At 45.2% G+C, this 22,734-nt stretch overlaps 1 protein-coding gene across 2 annotated transcripts in view; it reads left to right on the top strand.

Moving 5' to 3' along the window:
- clpb (ClpB family mitochondrial disaggregase) overlaps positions 1-22,734 on the top strand; it is a 28,992-nt gene that overhangs the window by 4,596 nt on the left and 1,662 nt on the right. For both annotated transcript variants that reach the window (XM_079165923.1, XM_079165922.1), the window contains 12 exons: positions 4,585-4,688; positions 6,119-6,247; positions 11,408-11,505; positions 12,709-12,823; positions 17,205-17,282; positions 19,492-19,547; positions 19,729-19,773; positions 20,238-20,399; positions 20,479-20,635; positions 21,054-21,127; positions 21,271-21,390; positions 22,574-22,678. In XM_079165923.1, the coding sequence (XP_079022049.1) occupies positions 4,585-4,688; positions 6,119-6,247; positions 11,408-11,505; positions 12,709-12,823; positions 17,205-17,282; positions 19,492-19,547; positions 19,729-19,773; positions 20,238-20,399; positions 20,479-20,635; positions 21,054-21,127; positions 21,271-21,390; positions 22,574-22,678 (1,243 nt within the window). The remainder of the gene's footprint in view (positions 1-4,584; positions 4,689-6,118; positions 6,248-11,407; positions 11,506-12,708; positions 12,824-17,204; positions 17,283-19,491; positions 19,548-19,728; positions 19,774-20,237; positions 20,400-20,478; positions 20,636-21,053; positions 21,128-21,270; positions 21,391-22,573; positions 22,679-22,734) is intronic.

Genomic DNA, 22,734 nt, shown 5'->3' with positions numbered 1-22,734 from the left:
TAGTGAGGATGCATGTGTGAACGCACGGACAAGGGGAGTTTATACCAAATATCTTACAGGCCAACTGCCTATTACTCAGTCACACACAACTTTATTTGCCGCCGTTAAGTGAAAACACAGGGAACATTACTCACGGACAAGGTCTAGCCTGTAGCTAAGAGTGTCAGCGAGGATGTTATTGTTAAATAACTCCCCCCCCCCCCCCCCCCCTCCCTCACACTGTAGTTATATCCGTCTGCACCAGAAGTGATAACTGTGGTTGGAGTTTGTAGGCCGTAGCGTCCACCAGGCAGCCTCTCCGGTGTTTTAAGATGTCGAGGTGCGGCTGTGTGAGAGAACCAGAGGTGGAGTAGAGGGGTGTGTGTAAGAATTAAAGGGTGAGACATCAGGGGGGGGGGGCGTGTGTTTGCTTAGCTTTGATGTGGGGCTAAATCAGGGAGGCGCAGGGCCTGGCCCACTATTTGCACTCTTTAACACACAATGCCCATCTCCATCTCTCTTTCTCTCCCCCTGTCCCTCCCTCGGCGCATTCACGTGCACAATGAGCGCTCAGCCGAGTGAAACGCCTGTTGACCGTTCCGACCTGTCGGCCGAGTGACTCCGCGGTGGGGGGGGGGGACGGACGAGGGAAAGCGGAGGGATGATGGAACGAGAGGATGAGTGGCTCGTCGGGGAAAGAAGAGAATAGTTGTGATGTGGAGAGAGAGTGATGTGGAGTGGGATTATGGGTTTGGGATCGGGATTAGCTGGATTGAATAGCGGTGGAAATCAAGAGAGAAGCTCCCGGTGAAATATTCTCGTCGTTTGGTCACGACTGTGACGGTTCAGTGACAGTTCATCATCGTGTCTCACAGGTACCGTTCTCAGTACACCAAAACAATACTCCCTCAGGTGGGCTCTGATAATATACATGAATAAATACTTTAAGGGGAATCTAACCTGTGCCACATTAACGCCACGTTAATGGGTTTTCATGCAATGATTTTCAGCAAGTGTACTGTACACTGCTTAAGTTAAAACTGCTGGAAATACATGATCACTAACCACCTTCATTGATTTAAAGCTAAATAGCAACAATGGAATAATCCATTTTAGAGTAATAGTTGTTGGACTTGAAATATATATATATATATATATAAAATGTTTAAATATGCTGAATTTAATCATTAGCATTCTTAAATACTTCAAAGGAGCATCGGTGTTTGAATTTCTTATTTTATTTTTCAAATGATTACAGTATCTTATTCTGTTATTGTTTAGTTGGCTACATTTGACACTTTGAGCTGTAGACAAATAAATGCACTTAATAATGTTGAACTGTCTCCCTGATGACCACCATGATGGGCACCTGTGTGTACAGTATATTATGACTTTCTTTAGTAGGAATGGGGAGAAACACACTCAGCAGATAACCTGCATGATGCCTTCGCTCAATGGCTCCACAGGAAAACACGGCAGTTCTATTTATATAGTCCAATACCACAAATGTCCTCAGGCCCTCGATTCTGATCAGTAAAAACATCAAAACCTCAAATCAAAAGAAGAAGCCTCAGGTAGAAGAACAGAGGACACTTTATAATCTAACATTGTGACCAATCAGGTCATTATCCTCTCGTCCTGGCTTCTATCTGACCCCAGGTGTGCACCAGGTGAGAGGGGGTCAAGTGAGGTCCAGCGTCTGGACCAGGTGGTCAGAGACATGGATGGTCAGTTCGGCTCAGGTGTCTATTATCGCACGGGGACAGACGGAAGTGTCCATTTCCTGTCTTCCCCTCCGGGGCAGGATGGGAAAACGAACACCTGCCCCCTCCCTGCCCCCCCCGCCCAGCAGGGAACAACCAGAGTCTACCCGCCTCGGCGAACCCACGACGCACGTTGTGTCTCCGTTTAGCTGTGAAAGTAAAACGATGTTGTAATTTAGAGATTAACATTGTTTCGGTAGTTCTAAGATTGTGTTAGGAGGTCTGAAGTCCTAACTTTGATCCACTCCTCCACAATGTGAATTTAACCTAATTAACCTCGGCGTGCCTTCAGTTTGGCCTCAAATTAGTGCTGCGGCTCTCCTCCGAAATGTCCCAAATAAAGTTAGCCACTCGATCATCAGTTGATTAGTGAAACTATCAAGCGTTTTCAAAAGCTCATTAGTTTTAGCACTACCCTGTATAATTAAATCTCCCTCTTTCATCTTTTTTTTTTAGCGGCACTTCCCTCCTTTCACCCGCTCCTCCTCCTCCTCCTCCTCCTCCTCCTCCTGCTCTCTGCAGTTTTCCCCTCTTTCTCCCTCCGTGTTTACCTTTCCGATGCCATTAACCCTTTTCAGGCCGTCTCATTTCTTCACACAGTCCTGCCCAGCCTCGTGTGACCAGTCGTATAGCTGGAAGTTGTGTGTGTGTGTGTGTGTGTGTGTGTGTGTGTGTGTGTGTGTGTGTGTGTGTGTGTGTGTGTGTGTGTGTGTGTGTGTGTGTGTGTGTGTGTGTGTGTGTCGGAGGATGCGTCGACGTGTTTGTAGAAGTGCTTGCAAGGGTGAGAGGAGAGCCCTCAGTGGGTCACGGCCCCCCCCCCCCCCCCCCCCCCAAGCCACAGTGATACAGTAACAAAGGGGGACCCCCCGATAGTCCTTTATACCCCCTCAGCGAGGTCAGACACAAAGACCTGGCCGGGCCGTTCTCAGCCTCGCTCTCCCACAGGAACACAAACTACCAACGTTTGAATCACGTCCGTGGTGATGAGGGGCAAATTCTGTTATTCTGATGTACTGGAATCTCTGGACTGCGATGTTTTTTTTGAGACCGTACTCGTACCCCAAATAGATCCATTCAGAGCTGAAATGATGAATTGGTCACTGACTAGTTTGATCGTTGTTTTTTAAAGCACAAAATGTCAGACTTTTGCTCGTTCCAGTTTCCCCAAATGTGAAGATGTGACGCTTTTCTTTGTCGTATATAATAGTAGATTAAGTATCTTTGGGTTTACGCTGTTGGGCGGATGAAACAAGCGATTTGCATACAACACCTCAGGCTCTGAGATATTACAACAGGCATTTTTCACTATTTTCTGATAAATATTTTATCGTGAAGTTATTCTCGGGGAAAAAAATTCACAGATGCATCTTTAGTTGAAAAAAATCAAACGTTGCATTTATGGACACATGCTTCAAATATTTTACTGCCTCCGTCTGTTTTCAAATGTTTAATGTTTTTAATAAATGTTTGTCCTGTTTGAATATCGTTTAAAACCAGTACTGTAGCCTGTTAACGTGGTCAAGTGCGGTGAGCTCTAAAAAAGAAAAAAAAAACACAAGTCCACCTCATCCTCCTCTGAATAATCATTTAGCTCCATTTAAGCCCTCTCAGGCCCTCCTGCCATAACCATTTAGCCGGAGATGATCCATCACTCCCTCCCAGGCTGCATTACACAGTCACAGGTTTAATGGCGGCCGGCAGCGTATACTGGCAGGGTTCACGTTTCGGCCATCGCCCACTCCCCCCCCGTTTCTCTCTCTCAGTGGAGCAGAGACTATCGCTGCCTATAGCCTTCATGTCTGTGTCTCAATGTCAAAGCCGCTGCGACGCGCTCACGGTGGTAAATGTAAAGCGAGTGTGTCCTGTCGACGGAGAGACGGTACCTGGAATGTCCGTGGGGGTCACAGTGAGTGGTGTTGCCGAGGTTCTCGTGTTTGTTCTATAAGGCGGTACGCTCCAATGAAGGGTGGTACGCTCCAATGAAGGGTGGTACGCTCCAAACACACAGACATCCCCATCACCCCCCCCATCACCAACGGGGCCGGAAACAGGCCCGACCCTTCACCCCCTTCAATGTACACACATGTACATGTTACAAAGCAGACGACTGTGTGAAGCGGCCATTGGAGTGTATCCAGCGTAACGGGGGCGGACTAGAAGTGGAAGTGAATCAGGTGGAAGAAGCCGTGGTCAACGGAGTAATTAGATATTCACATCTGCATCTGGCGTGTTTATTGTTTTTCAAGCTGTGAAGAAACTTTGTTTCAGGGTCACGGTTGTATTTGATGACGTGAAGGAAGTCTTTAATCCAGGCTGCATCCTACTTCCTGTAACCTGACGTACATACTTCGGTACTGTGACACGTGTGTTTTTAGGAAACGGTAGGGCCTAATTCGGATTGAGCAATGTACCGAGGTAGCTATATGCCTTTTAATATCTTTGGTTGTATTCGGCCATTGTGGGCACTGTTGTAATTCAGAAAGCTGCTTTATGACAATATCGGATTTACAAAATGTTTTGCATAAATGTGATGAAGAACTTTTATTTGTTTTTAATTCACTGGATTCACCAAAAACCTAGAGACCCGACGATACTTCATCTAAAAAAAACATATTTAATTGTCCTCCCAGAACATTTGCTACATCAAGATATATGTTGCTATAACAATATAAATACATATATTGTGATCGAAGATTTTATCCGTATCGCCGACTCGTAGACTTGATTATATATTCAAGCAGCGCTGGCTGTAAAATAATTATTACTGCTTCGGTCTGTGTGCACACGGGCGTTTATTTATTACAATCATGTATTTAAATGTGTGTCTTTTGTTGTTCCCCAGTGTGGTGAAGGTTCTGCTGGAGGCCGGTGCCGACCCAAACACCGGTGATCACTTCAACAACGTTTACGACACCTCGCGAGAGAAAGGCATCCACTCACTGGAAGGTAAAAGAGAGAGACACAACACTGTGTGTGCATCCGTCACGCGCATGTTTGTGCGTGTGGTTGCTATATTACACATATGAATCCTAAGTGTTGAACCAGATATTATGAGACATTATAATTTGCATAAAGATTTGCATATATGTACATGTTTCATTTCTTCTGTGTTATTTGTTTTCTATGTTCTGTGACAGTAGTGTGTGTTTTATTTGTTTTTCTACCGAGCTGCGCACACACACACACACACACACACACACACACACACACACACACACACACACACACACTATACCCCCCCCCCCCCCCCAGTCTGTGTTGGGTTTCTGCAGACATATTTATATGGGATATGTATATTGCAGACATTTATATGGCTGTCAGGTTTGGGTCCACGTGGGGCCGGTGTAGCGTGGGGAAGCGTTTCCCAGACGCACGCTGATGGATGGGCTAGGGGGGCCTGTGCGACGCTTTATTGGGTTAGCTATGATTATCCCGCCCTGTGTCTCTCTCTCTCTCTCTCTCACTCACACACACACACAGAGAGACACACTGCAGAGAAAGATGGTCGTAGAGATGGAGAAAAAGAGTGGGATGGATGGAGGAAGGGTAAGACTGATGAAGGAAGGAGAAAATGACGGGAGGAAGGCAGTGAAAGAAAGCGAGGGGAAGGAAAGAAGGCAGAGAGCAGCGGCGGATGGAGTGAGGGGGAGGTTAAAGATGGAGGAGAAGGAAGAAGATGTGGATGTTGGGAGGGAGGGGTTGGAGGAAATGGGTGGGATGATGAGGGAGGGAGAGGCGAGGAAGTCAGGAAATGGATGAGACAAAGTTATTGGGATAGAGAGAGTGGGGAGGGAGGAAGAGGGTGCAAGTGATGAAAAGAATTGATGGATACCGAGGAGGAGAGGAAGGAGGCGGAAAAAATAAAAATGGATGATAGAGGAGTGGCACGAGATGAGTGCTGTTATGAAAAAGAGACGTAAGGAGAGAATGATAGACTGTCTCTATTATTAGTAAGGAGCACAGCAAAGGAGGCCCTAAAACACAACTCGCATTATTCCTATCACGTCGGACAGTTGAGCTTTAATCTGGGAAAATGAAACAACTCTCCCAAAGCTGGAAACAGGAAAGACAATTTTGCAGTCCGCAGTGTTATCATTGTCACAATTTCCGGGGCCTTACCATTGACTGTAAATAGATTAAAGAAAGTTATTCCGGATTTAAAGACTCAAACGATTCCAGTCAAGGATGTTCGTCGATTCATCAAACTCTTGAGTTGCGCCCATCCTGTTTCCATCTTTCAGGGCTCTGTCTCTATTCTCGTTAAAAGAACATCCTCGAATCTGAAATTTAGTAACCCAGCAGGCTTTTTCTTTCCCCTGTCTTTCTATAAACCAATGCATGCTCCTTTCCCTCTAATCTCTCTTGTCTCTCTACAGTTCTCGTGTCCAGAGAGGATGAATTTAGCAGCAGACTCAGCAGCAGGGCCGGCTTCCAAGGTTGCACAGCGCTCCACTACGCCACGCTGGCAGATGACCCACACACTGTCCGCATGATGCTGGAGGCCGGTACGTTACACCCCAACCCCAGTTTAGAGTCCACAAGGGACCTCCCAGGGTCTAGATATCGACACACAGTCCGCAGTTCTACACCACGACGGTATGAGTTGAATCTCTTAACGTGGACCAAATATCTCCCATCACTCCGTCAGTCTCAATTAAAACAAACTGACATAACTCAATTATACTGTTCACCGGAAGGGCAACGTCCCAGTGGTATAACGCAATATCTTTTATCTGTCGTGAGGTTGGATCGTGCTCAATCTGTATTTAATTGGCAGTTACTTAGCTTGTTTAGGTTATGCTTTCAAGTTTTAAGTGATATTTGGTGCAACGTTTGGCCGAGGAAGAGCAGGTTTTCTTTTTGTTCAAGAACCCCATTACATCTTTCAAATTTGTACTTTTACACATAGAAGTCAAATTCAGGCCCCGCCCATTTCATCCTGAATTTTGTCTGGTAAATAATTTCTTCGTCTTTTTTTGCCACTCCTCTGACATAAAGTCTGACATTCAGTATTCTTAATAAATGCCCCAAAATGACTAATTCTCGGGTGTGATTTATATATTTGAGGGAACATGAGGACCCGTGCCAGGCTCCTTACCTTCATCTTTGCGATCCAAACTAAATGCTTCTCGTTCTGCCTTCAGCTTTGAAGAGCTTTCCATGTATCATCATCTTATCGCTTCCACCCCCCGAGTAATATAAACAGTATTACAAAGCTCATTTGAAATTGATCACTCGTTCATACCCCCTCTCCATTCACCCCCATTACACTCGCACCTGTCGTTGACTCAGCTCACACACACGCACACACACGCACACACAGACACACACTCATAGACCCTCAGGGCAGAATACCCCCCTCAGTTTCCAGGCGAGCAGCTCTTAAACAAGCTAGTCCTAGTTGAACTGTGACCTGCACACAGAACGTGCCCTTGGGGTAACTCCACAATCACAGGATGTGTGTGTCTTTGTGAGTGTGTATTTGTGCGTACACGTCTTTGTGAGCGTGTATTTGTACGTACAAGTCTTTGTGAGCGTGTATTTGTACATACGTGTCTTTGTGAGTGTGTATTTGTGCGTACACGTCTTTGTGAGCGTGTATTTGTACGTACAAGTCTTTGTGAGCGTGTATTTGTACATACGTGTCTTTGTGAGTGTGTATTTGTACGTACATGTCTTTGTGAGCGTGTATTTGTACGTACATGTCTTTGTGAGCGTGTATTTGTACATACATGTCTTTGTGAGCGTGTATTTGTACGTACATGTCTTTGTGAGTGTGTATTTGTACGTACATGTCTTTGTGAGTGTGTATTTGTACGTACATGTCTTTGTGAGCGTGTATTTGTACGTACATGTCTTTGTGAGCGTGTATTTGTACATACATGTCTTTGTGAGCGTGTATTTGTACGTACATGTCTTTGTGAGTGTGTATTTGTACGTACGTGTCTTTGTGAGCGTGTATTTGTACGTACATGTCTTTGTGAGCGTGTATTTGTACGTACGTGTCTTTGTGAGCGTGTATTTGTACGTACATGTCTTTGTGAGCGTGTATTTGTACGTACATGTCTTTGTGAGTGTGTATTTGTACGTCCATGTCTTTGTGAGTGTGTATTTGTACGTACATGTCTTTGTGAGCGTGTATTTGTACGTACGTGTCTTTGTGAGCGTGTATTTGTACGTACGTGTCTTTGTGAGCGTGTATTTGTACGTACATGTCTTTGTGAGCGTGTATTTGTACGTACATGTCTTTGTGAGCGTGTATTTGTACGTACATGTCTTTGTGAGCGTGTATTTGTACGTACATGTCTTTGTGAGCGTGTATTTGTACGTACATGTCTTTGTGAGCGTGTATTTGTACGTACGTGTCTTTGTGAGCGTGTATTTGTACGTACATGTCTTTGTGAGCGTGTATTTGTACGTACATGTCTTTGAGCGTGTATTTGTGCTTTTCTTTATTTCATGATATAAAATATTCATATATTCATTCTTTTTTTTATCCTTTTGATATGTTTAAGTTTGCACACACACACATTTGTAGTTGTTGCGTTTTAGGCTGATACGTTTTTTATCTTAATTTAAAAAAACAAAAACATTTTTCAATTTTTTTTGGATCAAACACCCCAACCTCCGTCACTACGCACAAACGCACACAAGCTGGTATTAATGTCTTGTTTATGTTTATGATGGATGGTGCATCCGAAGCTCCGTCTGCCTGTCTCTCCCGTCTCACCCCAGCGTCAGTAAGCACTCTGTAGGCTTAAACAAATCACTTCGTCTAACTCAATCAAATGTTCTTCAGACGCATTTTTGAATTAAAAAGGTAAGAAATTTCACAAAGCAGGGACATTTGTTTTAAGTCAATCAGATTAAAGGCGGGGCGTTTTTATTTATTTATTTTTTTGCTCGCCCGACTGGGTCGTTGCCGGTTTGGCGCCACCGTCACAGCCAATAACAATCACGACGTCACACACACTCAATCACCAACACATTGCTGTCCATGTGCACGTGTGACTCTGTGTGAATGGGAGAATAGTTAAAGACTTTTATACACATTTTGAATGCGTTTGATTATTCTTGACAAAGCTTGTGTCACTTCCCGTCTTTTTTTTCTTTAATATCCAATTCCTCTTTGTCGCCTCCAATCAATCTTATTTTTACATCACAAAAAAATCGTATAAACTGCCGCAGCTTCAGGACATCTGTGTGGATTTGGGTTTGTGTGTGTGTGTGTGTGTGTGTGTGTGTGTGTCCGTCCTCTGATTGAGCATCATCTTCCCTTCATGTATGTGCCCAGTGCGCGTGGATCTGTATGGAGTTGCGTGTGTCCCATACTTTTGTTATTTCCCTTGTGTTTGTGTGCGTCCATGTTACTCTACCAGCCGCGGGTTTGCTCTTTTGGCCTTCGCCGGCCCCAGACTCACATCTCCATCCATCACAGTCTCCTGGCCCACCCTCGGGCCTCTCCTCGCCCCGCAGTCCCTCACCCATACCTGCGGAGGCTCTCTAGCTCCTCCCCGGGCTCCACATCAGGCCCTGTGGCCACAGGCACTCGGTAATGGACAGCTCCGTAGGTGGTAGGAGGCCAAAAGAGACACACATGCTCACAGACGCACACAATGCAGATACAAGGACACACACACAAAGACCAGCAGGGGCTCTCTCCCACCAGCTGCAGTGAAAGAGAGGGAGGAGGAAATAGGAAAGAGGAGGGGACTCCTAATAGGCATAACTAAAGCACTCCTAATGAAGGGATCCTGTGTATGCGAGAGAGTGCGTGTGTGTGTGTGTGTGTGTGTGTGTGTGTGTGTGTGTGTGTGTGTGTGTGGGTGTGTTAGTGTTGATCCTGTTATAAAGTGCTATGGCCCAGAGGGTTGGCCTGATATTAAAGCCCTAAATGATGCTATTTATTATGTCCAGTGTCTGTCTGTGTGTGTGTGTGTGTGTGTGTGTGTGTGTGGGGGGGGGGGGGGGGGGGGGGGGGGGGTTCTTTATTGCTTTCCTCCCTCATGTTTTTGTGGGTGGGGGGGTAGTGTTGTATAGCTGTCAGGATCGATAGCTTCGTGAGCAGGTCGCAAAATGTAGGGGTTTATCGATAATCATCACAGTGATTATTAGTCTCTGCGGTCGGTGCTCAGAGCAATAGGATCATCCAGCACCTGTAATGATTACACACTCTGTTACCGTCCTCCTGTCTGTAGCTCACTCAGGAAAACTTCAGTTGGGTCATCTGGTTCTCAATGCAGCATTTAACAACCTGAACCTTCCCCACAGCGGTCATTAACGGGGGTTGTATGCATCACTTTCAGGTTTGGTACAAATATCTTCCCTCATCAGCTGAAAGGATGCAGTGGTGACCTTAATATACTCTGAATAGACCCACATTTAAGGAGTATTGTCACAATTTGTCAGTGATTTATTTGAATCATCCTGTATTCTCTTAAAGAGATTTCAATGTATTCCCAGCCAACTAAAAGAGAGTTTACACAGTTTTTTTTCCAATGTGTCAGTAGTGTCTTAAGGCCCTTTTCCACCCGTGTTGTTTGGTCTCCCTTTAACCAAACAGCCGTTTTTTTTGGTTTGACGAAAAGATCTTTGTCCACATCAAATTGAACCACAGTTAAATTTTTGGGGATGTTTTGGACTTTCGGACCAACTACAGGAAGTCCGTATAAAGGAAAAGCAACGCAGCAAAACACGATGAGCCGCAGCAGCACACGGGGAGAGGAGGAGACCAAAGAGCACAGAAAACTTCTGTTCATTCAACAAAGATGCTCTCCACTTTCACTACATGAGAGCTTTTGATAGTTTGTGCTGTGGATGCATTTTGGTCGCTACCAGAAAAGTCTTGAGGTTTGAAACCATGGCCTAGAGGTGGGCCTGTGTTAACTGTCGAGAATCTACAGTTTACTAAGCTTGTCTTGGGTGTAGCTGGTGCGATGGAAACATTCACTATTTCGTGTAGAGGCACGTGTGGCGTAGGTCAGGGCAGAAGGCACCGCTAACCATCCTCGCTGACAAGCACAGTTCACACGTGCTGCGACAATATGGCTCTTCCTCATTTATACCGTAAAGATCTGTTGAACAGAGTTTTTCCCCCCGTTTGACCCCTCCAGCTGTGTGAAGTGTGTGTGCTTGTGTGCCTCAACGGCCCCCGACCTGCAACAACCTGCAGAGTGTATGGATTGCATAATAATCCGGGGCGTTGGTGTGCGTGTGTAGGGGGACAAAGCATGCGTTATTGGCACGCGTTGCAGATATGAAACCCCCTACAGGGTCATTGCATCGCGCTCCTGGTTCTCTGCAGTCGGTCTCGGTGACCCCTGAACCCACGTGACCTCTCACCCTAACCTCACTCCATCCATCGACTCGTTGACCCTCCTGCTGAGGTGGTGTGTGTGCGTGTTCTAGTAGCACTTTTTGTAGCACAAAAGATACATTTTTTTAAAAAAAAGAAGATTTTTGTCATCCTGTTGTAAGTTTAAAACCATTTTTTGTGTAGCTACAGTGATTTCTTTCCTAATGTATGTAATGTATGTGTGTGTGTGTGTGTGTGTGTGTGTGTGTGTGTGTGTGTGTGTGTGTGTGTGTGTGTGTGTGTGTGTGTGTGTGTGTGTGTGTGTGTGTGTGTGTGTGTGTGTGTGTGTGTGTTGCATGCTTGCATACAGGTGCCAACCCCCTGCAGACCAATGGTTTGGGACACACAGCCCGGGCCTATGCTAAAGAGGGAGAAGCGAGCAAAGTACTGCAGGAGTTTGAGGGGAAGGTATGACGCACTCATACAGGCACAAGCTGTTCATTTTATTTCTTCCGTACAAGCTGCGCAGGATGAGCAAGCGATTAGTACGTCGTTAGTTTCCATGCACACAAATGTTTTGATGCCGTAGCCGGGCATCTGTGTGTGAATGACTCGGCACTATTCCCCCAGTATACATCTGCGTGACTGACTCGCCTTGATGCACACAGACACACTCTCCTCAGGAGGTCTGTGTCAGTCTGCTGACTGAGTGACGGGTGCTATTGAGTGCTGGAGTGGTGAAAGCTGCTCGAGGTTAACTGGGGTTAAAAACGTGCTGAAGAAAAGTTGGATTATACATCAACTTTGTGTTCGTATTGTTCAATGGGACTAGATGTGACGCACAAACTTGCAGCAGTCAAATGTCTTAAAATATTGTATGAGTATCAGAAAACGGTCATCTCCAAACTATTGCACGTTGATATTTGGTCTAAAATATATTAATGAAATAATGTATTTATCCCTAAAATACATATCAGTTGGATAAGGTGAACTGATATCGAGATTCAGTACTTTGTAAGTAATTTCTCAGAATGATGTCTGTACACTAAAAGAAATCAGTTCTTCTTTGTGTAAATTGGGAACTGAGGGTGATCTTGAGGCTTGAGTTTTAACTGAATGATGAGCGCGGGGACTTCCTCACGGCTCCGCTCTTGGTGTTTCACAGGTCCATAGTAGTGGAGGTGGGATCAGCTGTTTTCCTAAATAAAACTTGAGTTACCCCGTAGTTATCTTGCGGCTTGACAGCAGGCCACAGCTAAGCAAGATGGAGAGAGAGAATAAACAGGCTGCCTCCACTGCAGGGTGAAAACCTGGAGTCTGAGAGGACAAAGAGGAGAGGATGGATGAGTCATGGGGCGGCTGCAAGAAAGAAACTGAAAATAAAACGTGGAAAGAAAGAGGGGGGGGGGGGGCGATCAAATCAGCAGAAACGTGTGTCGGAGAAATGAAGGCAAAGACAGATAGAGAGGTAGAGAGTGTTAAAGAGGAGGAAGTTGGGAGTAGTAGAGAGACACCACAACCCTTTTGTTGGGAGAATGATAAAGAGACAGAGGAGTAAATGTCCTCGCGGTTTTCTTTTTCCCCCCCTTTGATTGTTAATGTGCCTCCTTTCTCTTTCTGATTCATTGACTGTCTCGTCTGCTTTCCTGCATGTTCTTTACCTCCATCTAGTTCCAGGAGGTGCAGGCTCGGCGGGAGGCGGCGGAGAGGCGGAGGTTCCCCCTGGAGAGGAGGCTGAAGGAGCACATCATCGGACAGGAGGGGGCCATCAATACTGTGGCCTCAGGTAAACACACACACACACACACACACAGAGAACATTACACATGCAGCTAATACACAGTGGACATAAATACACACATAGCCTTGTCTCCACGCTGCTTTTCTTTCTTTCTTTTCAGCATGTTCCTGTTTTGCACTCCCCTCCTTTTCCTCTCTTTTGCTGTCCTCCCCTCCCTCCCACAGTAGGCGGGTTCAGACAGACCGGCGGAGGCTGTAATTGGTTAATTGTGATGAATGAGCTGTCTGTCAGGCGTACACAGGTGCTGTGTGCATATATATGTGTGTGTGTGTGTGTGTGTGTGTGTGTGTGACAGCTGAAGAGGCCAGGCTTGGAGCCGCCAGTTAACGCGATTACAGAGAGAGGAGACATACTACAGACCTCCTCCCCCCTCTCTTTTCTCTCCCCCTTTTTGCCCCCCCCCCCCTCTCTGTCTCTCATCCCTTTTCTCTCCTCAGTGTCTCCCTCCATCTCTCTCTCTCTCTTTTTACCCCTCGATCTTCATCACCCCCACTCTTCCTCCTTTCCGTCCCTCCCTACTTCCTACTCTGTGGCCTCCGCCTTCTGCATCTTTCCACCGTCGTTGCTTCATGCCGCGCCGTCCACCTCGAAACACGGAGTCGGGGATGGACAGGCGGAAGGCAGAGTGATTGAGACCGGAAGAGAGAAACTAATGGAGGCAAATGGCGACTAAAAAAAGAGACGGGAGAGCTGATGGGAGGAGATGGCAGAGAAGTGGCTGAGGAGCAGAAAGCTCGGAGCATTGAAAGAAAGACAAAGAGAGCGAGTGTAATGCATGGAGGATGAGTTAGAGCACAATAACACAGCCGACAGTAAAGAGCTGATATTACACCAGGCATCCATGGAGGCCATGTATTGATCCGCAGATGAGTGTGTGTGTGTGTGTGTGTGTGTGTGTGTGTGTTCAGAAAGGGTTCTGCAGCGAAGGAAGCGGCTGTGCGTTATTTTTATGATCTCAAGACAGATTTGTGAAAATAATCAACTCGCTCCCAAAGCTACACACGGATATTATAATCTGTAATGTTTTGGTGAGAGCAAAGCGTTTATAACCAACAAGAGAACAACTTTGCCTCCAGACTTACTCCATACAATAACTACAAATACAAACTATAGATGTCTGTGAAGCCAAATACAAATGGTGATGCCACTCGAGCGTTACGTGTCAGCGAGGGTTTAGCTGGGAGTCAGGGAAGGAAGAGGGAATCGTGGGACTTGTAGTCTTTGGCAAGGTGATGAATGATTGTTGTTATCAAGGCAAATTGTCCTGAAAGCCATAGAAGACGTCGCCACAGTGATAAAGAAACAGCTTATTGATTTCTGAGAAGTATTACAGTGAATATATCACACACACACACACACACACACTGAGAGCGAGTAAGAGAACATGTGGGACAGAGGATCCATCTGCAAAGATGTTTTCAAAAAGACACGTTATCTACTGTGCATGTTTACTGCAAAGACGAGCCGAGCGGGAACGAGTCCGGGAGGGGAAGTAGAGATGTAGAGATGAGGAGATGGACCAGGAGAGAGCGGAAGGCATATACTGGAGATAAGGAGACAACAAATGAGAACGCACCGATAAAGAGAGAGCTGCTCATGACCACATTATGTAATCGCAGAAGCATCGCATGCAATAAAATATTTTACTACAAATCAGGAGTTCTTCAAATGAAAATATAGTGAAAAATGTCCATGACAGGGGAAGAATGACAGCACTGTTACGTTCTCATTATATTATATAGAAATGCCATGAAAAATTGTTCCCTTCAATTTAAAAATGGAGAAATAAAATATTTAGTTAACGACATAAACCAGAAAAAAAGAGAAGCAGGAAATATCAAATATTTGGCTTTTTTTTCTTGATAAATCACTTAAACGAACTATTAATCGTCGATGTTTATGATCAGATTTATATCTACCTGCCATTGATTACTAAACTAATCATTCAACTTTAGCTATCTACATTTATACAGTCTTTATATCTGCAGTTGTGTATTTTGATGAGCAGAATTCTAGAGAACAAAATAGCTTTGTGTTGTTTTTTTATATTTTGCATTTGGTGTGTTGTCATGACTCCAAAACGGCTGTTTCCACCCGAACTCCTCATGACAAACAGCTGGCCTGCAGCAAGATACACAACCACACACCAAGTACACACCAAGTACACACACACACACACACACACACACAGGAAGGAGGTTAGATTGATCCAGGTTTAGCTCTCAGGGCTAAGAGTTATTGAGGAGAATCATCCCTCTGTAATCATGTTAGAGCCAACCAGACCTGCCCAATGCACACTGCTCTGTGCGTGTGTGTGTGCGCGCGTGTGTGTGTGAGAGAGAGAGAGAGAGAGAAAGCTTTCCTTTCATTTGTTTTGTGTCTCCTTCCTTTCCTTGTTGTTGTCGTCAGGGTCCTCTGAGAAATGTCAATGTGCCCTTCTGTCAAAGTCGGTCTCAATCAGCTAAAACACAAACAGAAGGTTACGCCGTCATTCACACAGCCACAGATAAAGCAGCCGGAGCTTTGGAGCCCCTCTTGTCACTATTCATCTCTGTGTCCATCTCTGACACACTCGTTTGTTTCTCTGTCTCCTTATCTCCATCACTCCTCTCTCTTTCCCCTCTTTATCTCCTTCTACATCCTCCTCTTTCCTCTCCTTATCTTCCTCCCTCTCTACCATGTCGTCTCTCTGCCTCCCTCATTCTGCCGCTGCTCATCTTCTCCAGGCCAAGCATCTGTTTCTTTTATGATTATCGGCTATTAGTAGCCAGTTTAACACTTAGATCTGGTGTCTGTCGCGAGGTATTCCAGCTTCACTGCATCACGCGCAGACATGTTGGTAAAAGATGCTCCGACAGGAAACGTACTGAAGCTTTGACCGTTGCACGACTGAAATTAAAGTTTGGGTTTCTCCGTATTCTCTTTAGCAGCTCGGCCACAGTGATCTCCAGCCACTCAACAACATCTCTCAGGTGCATTATTTAAGCTTGAGGTCACCAACTGTGCTGCTAACTATAGTGTATTGTTGCTGAGAACTCTTGTGTCTTTGGGGACAGTTGGCCAGAAGCTGTGAAGGCAATGACAAGTTGAAGAAGAATACTTGTAAAAATGAAAGACACGCCTGCCCAGCCCTTCAGTGCGTTTGGGTTGAGGCTTTTGTTCTCACTTGTGATTCAAACAGACGGGGTTTTAAGATGTGAAAGACATGCAGGACCAATATTTCACCTGCTAAAATGTACAATCCAGAGGTGAAGTCGTCAATCAGAAGCTAAAGACAGACCTAGTGTGCACGGCGGCCTGTTTTGTGTTGACCTGAGGTGGCAGTATCACAGTTTAACATTGGAAATTGTGATTATTAAATTGCAGACTTATAGTAAAGTTTCTCTCTACGAAATTCATCTATTGCCTCCACACGGCTCTCAACATGGCGACAGCTGAGCCGGCGGCTAGAAGCTAACGGTGCTAACGACCGTGTTCTCTTCTCAGATAGACATCACTCCTCTTTGCATTACAAACAGTTGTTTCCTGCTATATTAATGCTCTGACAATAGCTGTGAGCGATTTACAGTTTCCAGTTCATCTAAAATGGACGTCAGCTGGAAGAAAAGCCACAGCAACACAGCGAGAGCTCCACACATTAAGGCCCCGGCCTGCCAGTGGATTCAAACTCGGGGCTTTTTTTCGCTAAGCCACTAAATAACCAAAAAGCCACCGTTTTGGCAAACCCCTGCTCATCTATGGCTCTGCTTTTGGCCCCCGGCCTCCTCAGCTTTTGGATGAGTTTGTGCTCGTGTCTGTGTCTCCGTCGAGTGGCTGAAACCACGGGCCAAATACACTCTTTGCTTCCCCTCCGATCCACCTCATCATCTCGTCTTTGTGCATGTGTGTGAGTGTGGTTGCTGGGGTGATGGCAGGGTTGGGTAGGCACTCCTCTTTAAGCAAGCGTGTGTGTGTGTGTGCGTGTGTGTGTGTGTGTGTGTGAGAGAGGCTGCGATCCATGCTAAACTGATTTCGCCATGGCCGCGCCAGGGAGGCTAACACAATTACTGTTGGCTAATGGCCCCACTGACTGAGGGGGGAAGAGAGGCAGCGTGGGTAGCTTTCTGGAGGTCTCTCATCTTGCTCTCTTGCTCTGTTTTCTCTCTTCTGTCTCCCTTTTATTTATTTTTTTCTCCCTCTCCACCAAATGTCTTGACCCTTTTCTCATCCCTGCTCTCTCGCTCTTTTATCATAGTTTCTGGGATACCCGTCGCCCTCGGGTCAACTCGGTTCAGACGGGTGAAGCTTAGAATGCTCAGTGCAAAAGCAAGAGTCAACAAATGCAAATGGCTGGAATAATAGTCCTCCTTTTCCTTTCTTTCTGTAGCCATCAGGAGGAAGGAGAACGGTTGGTACGACGAAGAGCATCCTCTGGTGTTCCTCTTCCTCGGCTCGTCAGGAATCGGTAAATCACTCTCTCATCTTTCACACCAAACACTTCCCCTCTCCCTCTCTCTCTCATCTGATCTCATGAAACAAAGGCAAAAAAAAAACCTCTTCAGTGTCTTGAAAGTATCTGCCAAAATAAACAGAACACTTGAGTAAGTTAAGTTTCTGAAGTTTGTATTTTCCTCCTGCTGATTTCAAAGGAAACAGAATACACAAGACAACAACAGCTTGTGTCACACTGTAAAACGTCAACACAAACTGGAGAAACTACTGTAAGTAGTCAGTGAAGGAGATTGACGTTATTTACCGTGTGCAGTAAAAGAAGACTTTAAACCAGCATTTTGACTGTTTCGCACATCTACCTATTGACTTTATTAATCGCAAGTATTTTGATTTTATAAAGATTTTAATTCAAACTTAAAAAGACGGGCTGTATTTGAGTAAATAAAGACAGAAATCTGAGAGAATATGGTTTTAGTTTTACTTGATCGAGCTTGTGTATTATTCCCACAGCTAGCACAGTCAGAGGCTGGCAGGCTAACGTTAATGTTTGCAAGTTAGCTGGTTTAGTTCGCTAAACAACCTCAGTCACCGATTCCAACCAGCTTTGTATCATTAGTAGTAGATCTGCAAATGACCAATGCTGTTACAGTGAACAGGCAATTTTGTGGGTAAAAATAGTTTGGATTGGAAAAGAATGAGATGATTAATTTTATTACGGATCTGTGGTTACATGCCGTTTCTATGAGCGGTTATTAAACAGCAGCTTCTGCAAACATCTTAGATGTCGCAACCTGTCTGACTCTGGAACAGCTTGGCAGTGTCACCAGACTTAGTCCCGCCCACAGAGGCTCTGATTGGCTCGCTTGTTTCTCAATCAATTTCCCTTAAGGGGATCATAAAGATAATCCTCCATCAGTCTCCAACCAGGGAAACTACAGTCGATCATCTGAAATCACTGACAAAATTTGTGATGTGGGCGGCAATTGTGAGGTCATGAACCCGGCTGGTATCTGGTGTTTAGTAAGCAGTAGTGTGTAAGTGAATACACAGTAATACACGACACACAACATCTATAAAGATGTTCAGAGACAAACAGTCTGTGTACGGCACGTCAAGTCCGGTTAAGAGGATACACATTTATGAAAGCAGATTGTTACGCGTAGAAGTTTAGAACTAAGGTGTGTGTGTGTGTGTGTGTGTGTGTGTGTGTGTGTGTGTGTGTGTGTGTGTGTGTGTGTGTGTGTGTGACTCAGGACCAATCAAATTCAAACCAATAATTGTTTTAATTGATCAGTATTGGCTTTATAAAGCGACATCTATTTCTAATCCGTAGTTTATTGCAGCTCATAGAGCTCTGGGTGCACCAGCTGTCAAAAAACGGCTCATTGCACTTTAAAACACCGGAGGAAACCTTTTGCTGGCGCACGGCGTCGAGAGCGAACAAATCTCAGACCAACACTACGGCGGTTTCAATTAAAGATGCACACTGGGGACGCCGGGGATGAATTGAGACTGTCCAAATCCTGTCTGGACCTTTTCTGCTGCAACAGATCCACACCGACACTCCTCCGTCTCAAAAACAGTGAATTGTTTCTCGTCGTTTGAAGGAGTGTGCATTGTGTAAGAAAAGATGTTCTCAAACAGCTGCAAGACGAAGAAGTGTGAGTGTGTGTTGGGGAAGGAAGGAGGGATATTAAGGGCCAGATAGATGGATAAAAAAGAGGGAGATGGTGAGATGACAGGCCAGAGAGATGGATGAAGGAGAGACGGTGTTCATATTCTCTGCTGCCTTCAGCGACAAACAGTGGCCATGAGACATCAATATTAAACACAGCAACAAGACACACACACACACACACACACACACACACACACACGATCATCATATCCATACGCATACCAAACACAAGACATCAATATCCTATATGAGCATTTATATGCAGAATATTTTAGCGGCAAACGTAATGTGTGCTTCTGGAGAGCAGGAGATGATTGAAAGCTCTGCAGGCGGAGACGCTGGGATTTAGGCCAGCACTAAGAGAAGGAGAGAGATCGTCTTCCTGTCTGAAATGAAGAAGCTTGTTTTCACTAAAATCTCTGCATTCCAAAAAAAGCAGTGACTGTTGTTTATACATATACATATACTGTATATATATATATATTTCAATATATATATGTAAATGGCTAATAACTAAACCATGTCTCTGTTCTGGTTGACACAGGAAAGACAGAATTAGCCAAACAGGTGGCTCGCTACATGCACAAGGACATGAAGAAGGTATGTTATGAAGCGTCAGACACACACACACACACACACACACACACACACACACACACACACACACACACCAGTGTCAAAAGGTCTTTAATATTGCGCTTCTTCCCGCCTTGAAGAAATGAGGCGGAGATACACACTTGATACGGCAGCGTGTTGTCTTTAACCCATCGTGTGATTGCAGGGTTTCATCCGTATGGACATGTCCGAGTTCCAGGAAAAACACGAGGTGAGACACGTTTCACCTGCTCCGAAATTTCATGAGCGTGAAGTCAGGAGGTAGTTAAAGTGTTTGATCGCTTCTAATGACTGACTCACACATACTGTGTGGAATGTGTTGCCCTAAGAGAGGTTCATTCATTTCGAAGGAGAGTGTTACAGTCGCATCACTCTGCTGCAGATGAATGGAACTGATACATTGGATTCATTCTGTTTATGTACTCACCACGGACACATAAACCCAAATTAATGCCGTTTTTTTGCCCTATTATGTGACGCTTTGGTGATGAATACATTTAATCAGTGACTCAGATTCATGTTACGATGCTCGTGAACATTTCACCTCGGTATGTTCATCCAGTGGTTACTTTTTAAAGGATTTCAGCCTTTTAGGTTAAGTGTGGTCCTGGCTAAATACTCTTTTTGTTTCACTGTTAAACTTACTTTGGGCACCGTCTCTCCCTCATCTCTCAGGTGGCGAAGTTCATTGGCTCCCCACCGGGCTACGTGGGACATGAAGAAGGCGGTCAGCTGACCAAGCTGTTGAAGGCGTGTCCCAATGCCGTTGTCCTGTTTGACGAAGTGGACAAAGCCCACCCTGATGTTCTCACTATCATGCTGCAGCTCTTTGACGAGGTGTGTAGACAAACACAGACACAGACGAGACATTTGCAAATGTAACATTAATGAACGGATATCTATCGTTCCTCCTCAGGGTCGCCTCACAGACGGTAAGGGGAAGACCATCGAATGCAAAGACGCCATCTTCATCATGACGTCCAACATTGCAAGTGACGAAATCGCCCAGCACGCACTGCAGCTTCGCGAGGAAGCTGAGGTGGTCAGCCGCCGAAAGCTGGCCGACAACCTCGGTGAGAGAAGCACACTAACGCACACGCACTTAAAAAAAAGCAATCTCAAACTCCCATGATGCACTGCAGCCTTCACACTGACTTGCATTTGTACGTACATCATACGCTACATCACGATTTTATGAGTTCCCACGTTAGGAACCCGATAAAACCCATTCTGACACTGTCATTGTCGTCCATTTTTTATCAGTTGCTGTAGTTTAAAATCAGCGCGATGACATGATGATGATGACGTACGGTCAAATAATTTAGTTTGTCAGATAATTTAAACTTAAAGTCGGGACTATTTGGATCAACAACTTAGCAAACATGTTCACACAAACTGTAGTGATTTGGTGCGACACCGTAAAGACATATAGAGCCATCAGGTGACTTAAGTCAACACTGAAATGAATGTTGACGTTGTGCTTTTCTCCAGAGGAAGTGCAGAAAGGTGATGACGTCAAAATCTCACGACAGTTTAAAGACTCTGTGATTCGACCGATCCTGAAGGTAACTCGGATACAAAAACTTGTTTTTGCTGTGATTTGTGAGAGATATGGTGCAGTTGAACTATTTGTTCCTCGACAGCAGTGTACTGTAATTGGCCCGGGGAGGCTTCGGTTGTCATTGTTGATTCTGTGGTTCCTCTCCAGGCTCATTATCGGAGGGACGAGTTTCTGGGTCGGATCAATGAGATTGTGTACTTCCTGCCGTTCTGTCACTCAGAGCTCCTACAGCTGGTCAGCAAAGAGCTCAACTTCTGGGCCAAGAAGGTACGTAGCAACGCGCAGAGAGGTCTGCACAGCACCGTCTTCACTTCTGACGATATTGCTTTAAGAAAAACAACGAGATACAAAATGATTGCCCAAAAACAAGCTGAAGAGAGAGAGACTGCTTACGCATATTCTTTTGATACAACAATGCGGTGAAGCATAGAGACAGCAAGAAACAAAAGAGAAAGACTGTATATCGTATAAAATTCATAATAGGCGTCGCTTAATTGAAAATCAGTCCGTTATCGTGGACACACAGTATCGTGTTGACCGATAATCTCGTCCTATCGCCCAAGCCTACTTCATTTATATCACGGGCGTCCTCCAGTGAGGCCGGAGGCCCCACCCACTTCATCCCGCAGCCTCTGAGCTGTGCAGGAACACACGCAGATCGATATCATGTGCCGCTACTACTCACTATAATGTGATTACAGTATTTAACATGTGGAGCCTTCATCAATATTTAATTATTGATATTACATCTGGTGTCCTGACAGCCAGCATGGACCCTGCAGGCAGCTCATAGGGACCTGACTCGTGTGTGTGTGTGTGTGTGTGTGTGTGTGTGTGTGTGTGTGTGTGTGTGTGTGTGTGTGTGTGTGTGTGTGTGTGTGTGTGTGTGTGTGTGTGTGTGTGTGTGTGTGTGTGTGTGTGTGTGTGTGTGTGTGTGTGTGTGTTCTTGTGCATCTATTTGCTTTTGTTTCTGTTATCTTTAATTTTTTAAGTGTTCATGTCTCATAATAACTGGCCTCGCTCTGAATGTGGCAGCGGAGCTCACAGCAGGAATCTCATTATTACAGAATCCTCATGAGCCATTTGTTTGTCACTCACTTATATTAAATAAATGAAATGTTTAGTGCCTTTAATATTTGTAATGTTGCATTATTAGTGGTTATATCTCTGGGGTAAAACACGGCACCTTATTTATTGAATGGAGTGTTAACATCAGTAGCTAAATGAGCCGCTCTGATCGCTACTATCGACTGGTGTTTGATTAAAACGCATTAAGGGCTTGTTGATTAGCGCTGGCAGACATGCTGCTTGACAGTATCTCCTCTCTGCCTCTGATTTCTTTCTCCGGCATCCACTCTTCCTGATTTGACTGTTTATGATACTCTTATCTACTGAAGGCCAACATCAGCACACACACACACACTTAACCTCTTCTCTTCCCTGTCATTAGGCCAAGCAGCGCCATGGCATAAATCTTCAGTGGGAGTGCCCGGTTCTGGACCTGTTGGCGGGCGGGTATAACATGCACTACGGAGCACGCTCCATCAAACATGAGGTATGCAGGTGCAGTAACACACGCTTGACTGCAACGTTTTAAAGGACTTGAAGTTA

The sequence above is a fragment of the Pholis gunnellus genome (genome assembly GCF_910591455.1).
Source record: "Pholis gunnellus genome assembly, chromosome: 9".
NCBI lineage: Eukaryota > Metazoa > Chordata > Actinopteri > Perciformes > Pholidae > Pholis > Pholis gunnellus.
Note: the sequence above shows the minus strand (reverse complement) of the source record. Positions and strands in the feature narration are given on the sequence as shown.